Consider the following 15,605-nt stretch of genomic DNA (forward strand, 5'->3'; position numbering starts at 1 on the left):
TACATGTACTTACAAAGTTTTGCATAATCACTTATACTCTCAGCATATAAAGTGAGATTAAGGAATGAGGTATGGTATTCATGCATAGTGAAACCCCTTTTTTCCAACCTATATTGGGAAAGTCCCTTTTCTCCAATGGAGAGATAAATACCCATGCCATGAGAATCTTAAATTCTTTCCCTGAATCCACAAGCTGTTGACTTTTCCTTTTGATATACTACCATCGTGTATGAGAAAATCCCTCCAAATATATGGTGACAAGGTGTATTTTGTGGTCATCACTCCTTGGAAAAATGCAAAACTAAGAATCTAGCTTGAAAACCCACTCCTCAAGATCAGAAGGAGATGAAATGTACCCATAGTACTTTGAAAAAGTTTCTTTATATCTTAACTTTGATCATAATGATTGCCCATTTGGCCCTTAATGTTTAAATAAGTCCTTTAAAAAGATAGTTGAGAGCTTTGCTACAATCTACCCATAGGTAGAGACATTTTGGTATATGAGAACCCAAATCATGCACTTAAAAATTCAACCCATTTTGGTTTCCTATATAGTCTTCAATGTTGTCCTTGCTACCATCTCTTCCAACCTCTTCTACATGCCACCATTTCCAAAATTTGACTCTATTGGAAGACCAATTTCTGTTGCATGTATTTTGCCATCTTTCCAAAAGACTAACCTTTTTACTTTCGCTTCACAGTAGGCTGTACATTCTCGCTTTTCATACTATAAACTGTCTCACCAAATGCATCTCCTCTTGTATTCTTCTTTGTATGGTCTTTGGGTTTTTGCTCGACCCTTCTCTTCTACCTTAACATCCAACTTTTTAACCTTTGCATAATAAATGTTAGCATGTCATCCATATCTTGCTATGTTTTAGAGAGATATATGACACATTTACAACCATGGAATGTACATATTATGTACGCTACAATAGATTCTCTTGCAACAATCAATTATGAGGGATAATAGACGGTAGCATGAGATCCATATCTCTCTATGTATGTTTTAGAGAGATATATCGTGCATTTACAAGCATAGAGAGATGATTATGGTAATGATGGCACAAGAGAGCTAGAGGATGGTCATGGTCGATTACACACAAATCATGCCAATGCCATCACACATGAAGACAACTATGCCACCACAATTGGTAAATCCAATAATTGCAATGAGTAATATCACAATGCCAGTGGAATCCTAGATAATTATAGTATTATTGTGACTCCTATATGTACCATGCATGACTCTTATATATCGGTTGTCAATTATATAAACTTACATTGTGATTATGTTAAATGATTAAGTATTAAAGAAAGGAATGTGAGGTTCATTTGTGATTTCATGTGTGAATCTATTTTATATTTTAATGCGCATTTGTGTTGATGTACTATTACGAGTGACTAGATTTTTTATTGACAAGATAGTGTCTTTTGAAAGGAGGAACAATGGAGGAGTAGCCGTAGAAAGGATCAATCCAAGTGTTGAATGAAACAATTTGTAGAAATATTCCCCTCATTTGGTAGAACTATGGAGAGTGGGTTAGAACAATGATCAAGTTAAAAAGTGCATGTATAAGTCTATTTATGGTAGTTCAAAAATTGCCCTCGTATAGTCATCTCAACTGAGATTAATAATTATTTCTTTCTCTTCTCTCTATTGATGAAGGGTGCTTTAGGTATCCTGAGACAAGTTGTTCAAAAGCATGACAATCTTCACAACTATCTCAATGTCCTTATCTATGCTAGATAACTATGTGTGATTACAATTTCAAGATTGTTTAAATCCTTAGTCATCCTAGGTTGAGGTTGCATAGTAAACTCAAAGAACTTATTAAGAAAATTAACATGTAAGTGTTTGGAGGCGGCCCCCAAAAGCCTCTGGAGTCTTTCACATGCTTCAATAGTTGAGGGACACCTAGTTACATTATGAATTAAGGAGTCTCCCAAGTGTTCTCCTACAATTCCGAGTGCCTTACAATTCTTAGTATCCCATTGGTTAGAAAGTTCTCATTCTTTTAGGCTTTTGTGAATTAATATTTCATATGCCCTTTTCCATCTATTCTAACCATACCTTGGATTACTAAGTGTGCAAGAACTTGTAAGTGCCTTCAAATTCCTCAAGAGCCAAGTATTAGACTTCTTGCACAAGATAAGAAATATCATTCTTGCTAATCAAATTAATGTATGACTAGCTAGCACATGATTTTCTTTCGATGTAAGTCATATGCTAGCTGAACAAGGTGCATCACAAGCAACAAGCATGGTATAGTCGTATTGGACCACCATACAGAAATCCTTGTTGTTGCCAATATACATCAAGGATGCTTCTAGCGATTTCAATAAGTTCTTCTATTCATGCTCCTAAAAAATTATCAATAACTCACACCATTTGGAGACAATGTGAGAGAGAAATAAGAAAAAGGGCAACTATATTTTTGTGGGCAATGAAATTCAACATCATGGAGTGTGCCTAAAATGTGATCCTAGTGATGGTGGTGGTATGAACTCATACATGGAATGATGTTGACTTGCCACAACTAGTGCAAGGCAAGTCGGTGCCATGTAGGATGAAGGAGTACACCTACTAGCATACTTATTGTTGTATCAATACCTTGCAATTGAATCATTAGCAGTAGAGGTGACCACTCCACATTGTTGTATAACTTCATCGCTATTAGTTGTGGGGGATGGAGAGTTGTCTTGTGTAAACACCCATGCTGTCGAGGGCCGCTCCCGACCTACCAAAGATGCCCACAATATTAGCAGTAGAGGCGACCACTCCACATTGTTGTATAACTTCATCGCTATTAGTTGTGGGGGATGGAGAGTTGTCTTGTGTAAACACCCATGCTGTCGAGGGCCGCTCCTGACCTACCAAAGATGCCCACAATATTTGTGTCTCGACTACCAGAGGTAAATGAGACTCCGTCCTGGTCCCCAAAGGGACCGTAGGTGCCAAGATTAGTCTCGAACTTCATGGAGGTGAGGGCGGTGTATGGGCCTGTGCTTCCATAGAATCCTCTCACTTGGTGGACCTGCTTTTGTGGATATTGCAAGGTGATCTGCTTTCCAAACAGCATTAAAAAAGTAGTTATAGCTATTAGACCTTTTAACATAAAGTAGTTATAGCTATTAGACCTTTTAACATTAATATCTGTACGCAGGGCGACCAATATATATAGTTATTGTACGAACCAGCAAACACTTATATCCACATGATGATGATGATAAGGATTCTAAATAAGCGACTTGTATCATGTCCTGTATGTACTACTACTGCTAATTGTAAAGACGTCAAATCAGTACGCACGACTGCGTTCTTGCCCTGGGGCAGGCCGTGAAGTGGTCCCCATTCCTTGTAGACACCCCGACCATTCCGTGAAGTGGTGACCCAATACTGTACTTGGATGCCACGGAGGTAATTCTACGCATGCCATAGCTGAATCTTCCCTATCCCCAGCACGTCGATTACCCGCAGACCCGCGAACATCCTCGCGATGTCGTCGTACTCATAGCCTCCCTCTCCGCCCCACGGCCCCCTGTGGCCAATCCACCACGGCACGGTCTGCACGTCCTGGGCCTGCTGCTTATTGTATGAAGTTCACGTCACGTTACACGTACATTTGTTAGCATATATACATACCTCACTAATCTGATGACTCTCCGCGACAGCCGCAGAAGCGCCAGCAGCAGCGAGCTCAGCTTGATCCCTACTGTGTGCATGCACATTAAGGACGTGATTAATCACTAGTAGTAGTGAGAGCGTTACTATGATCATTGTCAAGGGCGACGTCAATGATGATCTGGTCCCCGGCCCCATGATATATTACCACGACTGCTGCTGGATAGGCGCTGCAAGTGATAAAGCTAGCTAATGTACCTACGTCTGCTAAATATGTCTCGCGTTCTTATGCTGCTGTGGTCGGCCCTTATATACACGTCGTGTGCGCCAAGCAGAGGTACTGTAGTCTGCCACGTTTCTGTTTAAGACAGTTGGTGTAGTGCGCACTAGCTCTACTAAAGCCATATGTTTATATGTTGGCAATTTCGCCATTTTGTGCGCATAATTGCGGTGTTTAAAAATGTTAGGTCCCTCTCCATAGATCTGTGGTGCGCTGACCTGTGTACTAATTATATATTACGAGCCATACTAAACTTCTAATTATTGGCTAGCACAGTACTCTGCCCACTCACCAAATTGGAATTCAAGCTGCAACTGCATGCATGCCGAGTTGCCAATTGCTGCACTTTGGTCACCTAGCACACATGCACGGGCTCCTACATGCGTGGAACGAACCCGACTTCTACTTGCTTCCACTTCCCAACCTGTTTAATTAATCTTCAAAACTTTGTTTCTTGCCCAACTACCGCTATTCTTGCCAATAAAAAACTTATTTTGAATCCCTTCAACATTGTCTTGGTAGGTTCTCTAGAAGGAGCGTCGATACTAGGGTCTTCTCATAGCCTCTCTTAAGGCAAAGTGTAATATTTTCTTACATTGCTATTTTCTTAGCAATACAAGTCAATAGTATTGCTTATCTTGAGCTAATGGGGCAGAAGACCCAATAGCAGTGCTTCTCGAAAAAAGCATGGCTTCTTTACAAGTGTTTTGGATGGCAAATATAAGATTATACGAAAATCAATGCAATGTTGCAAACCCACTTTCCACCTAGTGCATCCTTAGGATGGGATCCTTCTGGCCTCCCTCCACCCGGTCTTCCCCCATGCACCTAATTGTATTTACTTAATCAAGAAATATGTACTACCATGCTAGTTTGACACATACAATTAGCTTCCCTAGGTGTCAAGTTGCACAAGGTTCATTGTATGATCTTTGGTAGATAACACATAAAAAATCAATCATTAAAAAGTGTTTTCCTTTAATTAGGAAAGCTCAACAACTTGTTCACTCAAGAAGGCAATGTAGCACTAAGTCCTTCCTCATGTACTTAAATGATGCGCACCTTCGAGACAACTTATCTAAGAAAATAGGGATAAGCTAAGGGGCTATTATTGTTGTGTTGTCCTTGGCATTTTTATGTTTTTGTGTGTGTAAGAAACTTGAGCCAATTTTCATTCAATGGGATGTATCGCATAGATTCCTTGTTGGGATTGCATGTGATAGTGAGATTTTGTGGTAACGTCTTCTTCCACTTTCAATCCAAAATCTACAAGTTGGGTTAACAAGCCTTTGGTATTATTAAGACAAGATGCAAGATGTTAGTCAAGTTTCACTTCTCGTCTAAAATGCTCCATGAGCAATTAAATATTGGAACTTTTGATTGGGCTCCAAACAAGTTGTTGACCATTGTATCCTTTGTGTAGGACAACAATGATCTACATGATGGATATATGTATCATGCAACTCCATTTTGATTATCAATTCAGCTTTTTCATCTCTAACTTTCCATGCAACTACTTGATGTGCTTCTCATGGCTTTTGCTCTTTTCCATTGGCAATATTTCAAAGTTCTTTCTTCACAAGGATTAGCTTAATCCTTGTTCTCCATGTGTAGAATGTGCATAATGTGAACTTGGTACTTCATCCTTCACCCTTGGAAGACATAAATGCTAATTTGGGATAGCCAAGAACAATGTTAGAGGCAACTTGATTTTATGGAGCTCTATTTAGCAACATAGGTGACATTAATATTGAGCATCCATAAAAGTATTTGCACATCTCAATGGTCGTTTGGAGAGCTAAAGCTAATGTAAAGGCTTCCTTGCTACATGATAGCATTACTTAATCACATCATGATTAATTTGAGTGTTTGCTTTAGTTCATATGAAAAACACTTCAATTGCACAGACTAACCCTTCCTTCTTGAGTAGGAAGGAGAAGTAGTAGCAATGAATAACGAACATCATAGATAACATAGATGGGACCATATAATGGTAGTAAGATGGCATTATTTCCACCAATATGAATACTAGATCTAGAATGCTAAGAGTGTTGGGAAAGATCTGGCATGAAATTTATGCATGATCCTTACCGCAATTGGGTAGCATTATTGTGATTTCTAGTAACAAAATAATGGTTTGACGAACACCTACAAATAGAAATAGTAAGAGTTATAGCTTTCAACAAATGAGATGTAGCTCATTCATAGTAGTGTTACTTGAAGAGCTACTAGAACAATAGAGGGAGCCCATTTTGAGTCGCAAGGAGTATGATCTTTAGTGAGATGGAACCAATTAAAACCAATGTGAACAACTTGTGAGTATGACATGAGAATATTATTTCAACACACAATGGTATTCCATTCAAAACTCCTCCATTAGAGACCCTTGCTTTATTGATGGGAATAAACATAGAATAAAAATAGTCATTCCTAGTTTATCTCTTTGCAGTCCCTTAGTGCACATCATGGGTTCTATTCTTCAACAAGCTCATGATCACCATGGATTTTCAAAAAGGTCTTCCTTTGTGGAGGCCCCAAAGGGAATTTTCCGTATCCATCAACCATTCCTAACCCTTAATAAGAAAATGATGTCGTCCTGCTATGCGGACGTAGTGTGAAAAACCCTAGAGTGCATTATCATATGTCTTTCTTATTAATCTAGAGAGTCAATGTCATATTAGTCATTACTTGGTAAAGAGAAACTCGTTCATTTCAGGGACCTACTTGGAGTACAACAACTAGTGTGAGCTCAAGAAATGGAGTTTGAGAAGGGGGAGGATGAGCTTGATTCTTTTGATCTTAAAACACCTCTATCCATTGAGATTGAGGGTGAAGATAAGAAAGAGCAGATAGAAGATGACTTAAACGTAGATAAAAACAAGAAGAAAAAAGTAGAGCTTAGAGACACTACCACTCCCTATATAAGTGTTTCTGGCTCCAGCACCATGGTATATCTCTTACAAATGTCCAAATGCTCCCCTAAAAAGACTTGAACAAGTTTGGAATAAGCTATGGGACTTATTCATACCTTAGGGTCCTGACTATAATGAAAGCTTGAAGTGAAGCTCTTCTTCTTGGGCCTAACAAGTGATATAAAAGCTTCTTGAGTAATACTTTTTTGAATTGATTATATCTAGCTTTTACAATCACAAGCTATTTTTCTTCTTGGGCCTAAGCAACTGATGAAAGTGCTCCTTGCAAAATACCTTTTTGAATTGATTATATCTAGCTTTTGCAATGAAAGGATTCAGTTTTTTTAAAAAAATCTGATACACAATTTTTAGACATTAGATGTAGGTGACATTGGCAAATATATTATGCAAGAATATTTAGTGCATATAGCTAGAAGGCCACCTAATTTTTTTTCCCTTTGTAACCGTCACTATTTGCGTCGGAAATTTACTCTACAACCATTGCTATAAGCATCACTATTAGCATCGCTAACCCAATTAGCGACGCTAATAGCGATGAATCGATCATGTCGCTAATAGCGACACGAACAGCGATGACGGGGGTAATTTTTTCCATGAATAATTCCATCGCTTTAAACGTCGCTATTGGGTCTATATGTTGTAGTGGTACAAATTTAGACTTTGGATGTTTTCAAGAAGTCCTTATAAACTAAATCCTGCTCTTTTTTATCATAGACCTATTCTCCCAATACTCTCCATTTTTTGTGGATTATTGAGTAATTATTTGCCTACTCTTGATGATCAAAACCTCAATGGCAAGTAATCTAGCCCAAGCTTCCATTCTATAATCTTCAAGAGTTTGTTTTTTTCTTAATGCCTTCATAGCCACTAACTCACATTGGTCTTGCACTGTCTCATATGGTATATGGATTCCCACTTTCGAGGGTATCATCTTGCTCATGGGTTTTCCAAGTCCATTAACTTGATGATACCATTTCTTATAGATTAGATTGAAATTCGCCCTTCCTGTTGAACTTTAGATGTAGTTTTGATATAGCATATCTTAGGCAATAAGCCCAATTAATGCTTTAAGTGGAAGAGAAGTTGGAAACTCGTGATTTGGACTTTACTTAGGACTACATTGGATGAGCATTATATACTCACAAACACCATCCAGAGCTAGTAAGATGTGTGACCTTTAGTACACCGAGCTAATTTAGTTCAATCTATACTCATTTATGGTGCAACATGAGAAAGTGTGGGACCTTAATAGGGCCAATTATTTGTTAGAAATTTGAGTTATAGATTCATCCTAGTCACTAGTTTGACTTTGTGCCACACATGATATAAGCCCCCACCCCCAATCGAAATAAAGAAGGAGAGCCTCGACATGTTGCTGCACAGGCATAGAGAGAGAGAAAGAGAGAGAGAGAGAGAGAGAGAGAGAGAGAGAGAGAGAGAGAGAGAGGAAGAAGAAGAAGAAGAAGAAGAAGAGAGAGGGAGGAAGGAGAGAGAGAGAGAGATGGAGAGGGGGAGAGACACCCTAGGAAGGATCTTCTTCTCTTCCCCTCCTTAGAGGGTGTCCACATGAGTCCTTTCTTCTCCCATTGCCAACAAACTCATACCCTATTTCGGGAAGATTATCCTTCAATCACAAGCTCATTTCGCTCCGCAATTCGCCCCCGCTAATAGAGTACAAGGCATGGAAACCTTGTTTGAAGCACGTCTAAATGAGAAGAAAGTTGGGGATTGCAACCAAGGGGAAATTGTCGCATACAAATGCCGATCCCTCAATGAGCAACGAAGCCTTAGGCAAGGACATCACTGCCAATCCAACTATGATACCATTTGTAAGTAATGTATTTCCAAATTAATAGATCCTTGCTATGATTCTCGCATGAGGAGCATTAGACCCATATTATGCCACACGAGAATAGGACATTGAGCAGGATAAAATGCATCGCAAGTATTTGAAGGATTGAGCTTTTGAAATACATGTATCAAGAGAAGTTAATTGTATTTAAATGCTATACGATAAATTCAAAAACAATATATAAGGATTCATGCATTGTCGACTTCCCATCCTTGCAATGGTAGGTGTCCTTTCCTCATTTTGAAGATATATGTTGTAGCTTGCAAGCTTGAAGGATTCCATGGTAAGTACCTTAGTCTAGAATAGAATCGTTTTCGAAGCTCTAGACCTTTGTCCAAGCTCTCACTAATAGCTCATGTTTGATAGATTGAGAATCTTGATGTCGTGCTTAATTAACACAAACAATGGTCATAAGGATTAAAAAGTGAGATGTCTTTGATAGTTATATGTTTATCAATCCTATTCAGGGTTGAGCTAGATGCAAACAAAAAATCTAGGGCAAATGATGAGCTCAAGGATTAGGAAACCCAAATTCAAAGGAAAGACCGATGCTTTTGTACTTGTTGGGAAGAAGGCTTGGTTCTTGATCAACATAAGTGACTACTAGGACTTTTGTCTTGTATAATGTTTGAAACCTTAACATATGCCTTAGTCAAAAGAAGAGTATGTTAAGTAAATTTTACATGGAACCGCTCTAGATTCCATAGGGGAGAGCAAATATGCGATGAATAGGTTATCATGACTATTCCTACAATGTTTGGAAAAGGATACCGTTGTTTTTCATGATTGATCAAACAATGTCCTAAATTCCATGGGGGAGAGCAAATACACGATGAATAGGTTATCATGACTATTCCTACAATGTTTGAAAAAGGATATCGTTGTTTTTTATGATTGATCAAACAACGTCCTAAATGATTTTGCATTAATTTGATTTTTGGGATGTGATTTGGATGATTATTCCAAGTGCTTGTGTTTGATTGTAAATGCATGGCAGAGGTTTGTGATGACAAGTTTCCATGGGAATAAAGGAATGTTTCCATGGAAAATGATATTAGGACTGATTTCATTGATTGTGCTTGATTCTTAATTGGATTAATTAAGGAAGGATATTTTGCAGGGGTGAATCATCTCGAAGGTCACGCAGTTGTCAAAGAGTTTACTGTTCATAATATAAATCATGGTATTCTTATGAACACAGAAGAACTTCACTGGGAGTTATATGAGGAATTTACATACAAAATTCAGACATTGTTATCCAATTACCAACTTAGTTACATAAGTTCTTTTGTATTTAGCATATAATTTTCAGTTATACCATGTATATTGATGAAAAATAAGTCTATGGAAACCTACAACTTGGTCAACTAGAAGTAATTGATAGACTGCAAAATAAATCACATTGATTCAGGTGCGAAAATATGGTCAAAACTCAAGAAAAATGCCAAAAGTTGCCAAAAGTCCACTAAATTCACAGGGGACCTGAAGTAATAGACTTTAGTGACCAGCAAGTGACCTGGGTAGGTCAAAACGTGACCACGGCCTGAGCAGGGAGCAGCCCACATTTTTTGGCGCAAAATGCGGGCAGCACAGTCTGAGCACAACTGGAGAAAACTGAAGCTATGGTGCATGCTTTGGAGCATGCAAACTGAAGATCAACAGGCCCAGAAGCTGAAGATGTAAACACGGTGAGAGCTCCACTTCTCTGCCCATTTGACTTGATGAAAATGCATGTTGAAACAGTCTATAAAAGGGGTAAATTTGAGAGAAAAGTATTCAGCCTGCTCTTATGCATGACTTCTCTCATTTTGTCTACCTCATTCTTGGTCCAATGAAGCCCGACTTGTACCCAAGTGCTTGAGTGACTTTGGGGCAAGAAAAGGGTGAGGATTTTGAAGGTATATGGGCTATTATGGGCTGAAATAACTTGTCATAAACAGGGCAGCCCACTGTTGTTGCCTATTTTTATGAGCAAACAAGAGATTTATGTGGTTGTAATGGAAGGAAATGACCTCTTTTCATCAGGACTTTGTTCATTAATGATTAGAGGAGCTTCTTCATGAGTTTATGCACTCATTTTGAGCTTGATTATGGGTTGGAATTTTCTGTTTTAAAATAGGACTGAAGCTAAAATTATGCTTCTTCAATTCATTTCATGTATCATTGGCCCAAATTTTGAATGTATTTGAGTCTATCAACATAATACTTGTTCCAAAGGGTTCAAATCCATCTATGTACTTGAAATAAAAGCCATTAGAACTTGCATTTAATATTCATAATTGAATTGAGAATCTGAAAATATCCTTTATGATATGATGTATGTATCCAGAGGCATTTGATGTAATCAAGATAGAGTTATTTCTTCCGTTCATGTATGCTAAATACATAGAGAAAAAGCTTGAAGTCTTCTTCCGTACCTAAATCATTTCTAAATCCCGGATCTTATTAACCCCCAATCTATTTTCCCTTCCTGACCTTTGAATCCTAAACTCCTCTTTTGCACTAAAGCCCCGGTGGTAGATCTTCAGCCCCTAACACGACGACAATGGTGAACCCAACGTGAAGGTCCGCTCTGCGGAAGAAGAAGTCTAATGGGAGAATCATCAAGTTCGGGTGGAGATGCCTTGCAACATTTGGTTCGTCTAATGCAAGAAAGCCAACAACAACAATTGCAATTTCAGCAGCAGTTGCAATTGCAACAACAACGGAGACAAGAAGAAGAGCGGATTGATGATGCTTCCATTAAAGCCTTAGAAGCAGTTGGACAAGAGCTCAAGCAATTTAATGGGCAAAATGTATCCTCTTTTATCCGCCTTTATACTGACAAGATGGTCTTCTTTGGAGTCCCTCAATATGCCTGGAGCCGTTATTTTGCCCGTCTGGCTGTGCATGGTCTCCAGGACCGAATTCATGGTCTTTTCCAAAAAGATGCGGGATGGACTGTGTTCAAGAAGGCTCTTCGAGAAGAAATTTTCCTTGAAGATTGTGGCCTTATGACAAAGAAAGTCTTCACCAAATGGGTCAAAAGGCCCAATAAGGGTCTAGTCGCCACTGCTCTTCATCGAGAATTTGAAAGAAAATTTGCCCAACTAGATCCTGATGACCAACAAGGTATGGAAAGTCAAAAGATTGAATTATTTCTAAAGGCTGCAGATTCTTCTCTTCAGGAGAAATTAACTGATTGACTTGAAGACCCTGACTCTGAGACGTGATTGAAGACTGCTTGGAGTGATGTCACTGAATCAGTTAATATGATTGCTCGAAGAGAGCGATTGTGCCTAAGATGGGGATCAACCCTTGCAATAACTGAATCTAGCCATGACAGAAGAAAAGAGAAGAAGAGAAGAAGATGTTGCCGGTCCTTCTTCTTCAGGACCAACGAAACGCTTAACAAGAAGTAAACCAGTCCAACAGAAGGCTGCTGAAAATCCACCACCACCAAAGTTTGACATGGGAGATGCCCCTCAAGCAAAGAAGACAGAAGGAAAAAGAAAAAGCAAACATCTCAGTTACAAGTTGCAGTCTGACATAGAGACCGCAATGGATCTTAAACGGATCCTAGAAGAAAGGATTCTTGGAAGTAGAATTGAATTTACATTAGGTGAAATTCTCGGTATTGCAAAACAAGGATTTCATGATGTAATAATTTATGTAATTAAACGAAAAAGACAATATATTGGTGAGGAAATTGAAGAATCTTTACATGCTTTTTTGCAAGTACTTCATGTGTATTTGCAGGATGAAGAGAAGCTGAAAACTCAAGGGATTTGATTGGAGGCAATCAAAGAATTGATTGCAGCCATAGAAGCCAAAGATGAAGACATTTATGAAGCAGAAACTGAAGAAGCCATTATGGTGGGGACTTCTCAATCTAAAGTGCAGCCCAAGCGAAAGAGGCTCTTCTTCACAACATGCAAGAAGAAAATGAAGCTCACTTTATTCCTAGTAGTCGCTACTCCCGTACCCATTGGGCAAGGGCGACTCTACTGAAACTGTTGTTAAAATTGATGAAAAAGAAACTCCATGCATTGCCCTTATAGACCATGGTTCGGAAATCGATGTTATGTCAAGAAGTCTCTATGAGAATGGCAGATGGCCCATTGATGTGGACCCATGATGGCGCATGAAGGCAGCCAATAACTCTTCTGGCGATCTTTATGCAGCATGTCCCTATGTACAAGTTACTATTGGTAATGTAAAAGATGAATTTCATTTCTTTGTTCAAGATTCTTGTAGCTATCCCATCATTCTTGGACAACCATTTATTTCCGAGTCTCATTTAGAGACAAAGGCTCTTGATGATGGTTCATCATATGCTCGAATAAGAAGTAGGGATAATGACAAAGCTGTCTGATTCCTGACCGTCTGTGCAAATCACCATCGGAATAGGGATCGATTGAGAGATCATCCTGTTCCTCCTAATGCCCGAGAATTTAAGGGTTTTCGGGTAGCGCTTCTATAAGTGGAGGCTATGGCAGTGCATCATGTCACAAAAAATTACCTCCATATATAAAGGAGGCAAGGCCAAAAGCCGATTTGCAGGTTTTTACAGCCAATAGTGTGGGCTGTTATAAACAGTTTTCAACCATGAATAGGGCTGAAAGAAAGTATTTATGTCATATGGAACAAGAGCTGAAGCAAATTGATATTTTACCTAAAGATAAAGAAATTTCAAGACTATTTTATGGGCTGAATTATAATGATACAATGGCTGAAATTTATACAGCCGTTCATGCTGAAAATCAAGCTGAAAATCAGTCCATACAGGTATGTACATTGGATATGTATGACATAATTCAAGAATTTGCAGAATATGAAGCTTTTGGACAGCCAAACAAGGGTGAAGTAAGAGTAGAAACAAAGTATAAAACAGTTGATAAAAAGGTCAAGCCGATAGCTACTCCCCTACCGCCTGAAAGCGAAGGACTGGCAGAAAGGGTATCCAAATAGCCAAGCCTTCGTGATCCTAAAGATATTGGTCACCAATTTACAACAGAAAGTCTACAAAAGCTGAAAATTGGTGTAGACTCTTTCCTCTTGCCTGCTGAAAAGCAAATCTTCATGCAGATGTTAAAGAATCATGGCAAAGCCTTTTCATTTCAGCCACATGAAATTGGCTGTGTGGATCCAAGTAATGTGGCACCAATGGTGATTTTTACGGTCCCACATGTTCCTTGGAATCTTAAACCAATTCCGCTTCCAAGGGCTCATTTGCCTAAGTTATTGGAACTTCTAAATGAAAAGATAAAAATGCAAATATTGGAGCCATCTTCAGCTCCATATTTCAACCGATGGTTTACCGTACCAAAGAAAAATGGATCTTTGCGATTCATTCAAGATTTACAACCCGTCAATAAAGTCACTATTAGAAATGTTGGATCAGGGACAATTGTTAATGAGTTTGCTGAATCTTTTGCAGGTAGGGCAATCTATTCCATGGGAGATTTATATTCAGGCTACGACCAATTTCAGCTTGCTTTGGAAAGCCAAGACATTACCACAATGAAGACGCCTCTTGGCCTAGTCCGCATGTGTACTCTACCTCAAGGGACTACGAATTCAGTAACTCACATGATGAATGCTATGCATAAAGTATTGAGGGATTATATTCCTCAATTAACTCTTCCTTTTCTTGATGATGTTCCAATCAAAGGATGTGAAGTTCATGAGAAAAATGAAGAACTCAATGAACTTGGATGTCGAAAGTTTGTTTCTGATCATATTAATGATTGTGCTCAAATCTTGTCTAAATTAGAAGAAGTCCATCTTACTCTTTCAGGAGCTAAATCTGTTTTTGGATTCGAAGAAGTCCTTGTGGTCGGACATATGTGTGGTCCATATGGCCGAAAGCCTTATCCATCCAAAATAGATGCTATCAGCAAAATGCAGGAAGAATGTACAAATGTTTCAGAGGTGAGAAGATTTCTTGGTGCATGTGTCTTGTACCTTATTTGGATACCACATTTTGCTCATGTTGCTGAAAGTCTTTATCAGCTGCTAAGAAAGGGCCAAAGGCTTATATGGGAAAACGAACTTACTCAGGCTATTCGGAAACTCAAGAAAATGTTGATTTCAGCCCCCACTTTAAAGAGGGCTAATTACTCTAATGGACAACCCATTATACTCACAGTGGACACAAGTCCTATTGGAATAGGATGGGCAGTTGGTCAAGACGACCTTGAAGGCAACAGATATGTAATCTGCTTTGAAGCGAAGGTTCTTAATGAACGACAAAGAAGGTATACTCAAATTAAAAGAGAACTTTGGGGAGTACTAACTGCATTAATATGTGATAGGGAGTACTTCATGGGTGCACACGTTATAGTTGAAACAGATTGCCTTCCACTCTTGGGCGTGATCGCCAACTGTTCCACTCCCGACATAGCTATGCTAAGATGGATAGCCTATATTAAATCCTTAAATCCTGATTTGAAATATATTGCAGGTAGAGATAATCCAGTTGCTGACATGCTTTCGCGTGCCAGATATAGGGATAAAGAAGAAATGATGGATCAAGAAGAATCAGAGTTTATAAATGATGTTGTAAATGTATGTACAAATCTGAAAACAACAAATATAGTTGAATCTAATGTTGATTCAGCAGTCAAAAATGCAGGTACAACAAAAATTACAACAAGTACAACATGTTCAGTTGCTAAAACAAATTTTACATCAGCAAGGAAGGATGAAACAACCAAAGAAGGACAATGGACAGCTAGTAAAACAACATGTTCAATGTTTTGTTATGGTTTGTTCACACTTTAAAGAATAATATTATGTAGATGATTGGTTGAAAATTGGCCAATTTTTTAGCACTATGACAAAGAAGGAAGATTGGACTAATGAAGATTTCAAGAGAATTAAAAGAAACGCTTATGGTTTTTTTCTTAAAGATGGTTACCTTTGGAGGCATGC

The 15,605-nt window shown here is 38.6% G+C and overlaps 1 protein-coding gene across 1 annotated transcript; it reads right to left on the minus strand.

The window, feature by feature from the left end:
* Positions 1-2,226: 2,226 nt before the first annotated feature.
* Positions 2,227-3,893, minus strand: LOC148037996 (agglutinin-like). Its single transcript, XM_087667843.1, has 2 exons — positions 3,647-3,893; positions 2,227-3,065 (listed from the first exon to the last, which is right to left on the minus strand). Exons 1-2 carry the CDS (start codon positions 3,821-3,823, stop codon positions 2,811-2,813), a joined length of 432 nt encoding a protein of 143 aa, XP_087523969.1. The 5' UTR covers positions 3,824-3,893; the 3' UTR covers positions 2,227-2,810.
* Positions 3,894-15,605: the final 11,712 nt, after the last annotated feature.

The sequence above is a fragment of the Lygodium microphyllum genome, chromosome 3 (assembly GCF_053477565.2).
Source record: "Lygodium microphyllum isolate KBCC chromosome 3, Lygodium_microphyllum_v1.1.10, whole genome shotgun sequence".
NCBI classification, from domain to species: Eukaryota; Viridiplantae; Streptophyta; class Polypodiopsida; order Schizaeales; family Lygodiaceae; genus Lygodium; species Lygodium microphyllum.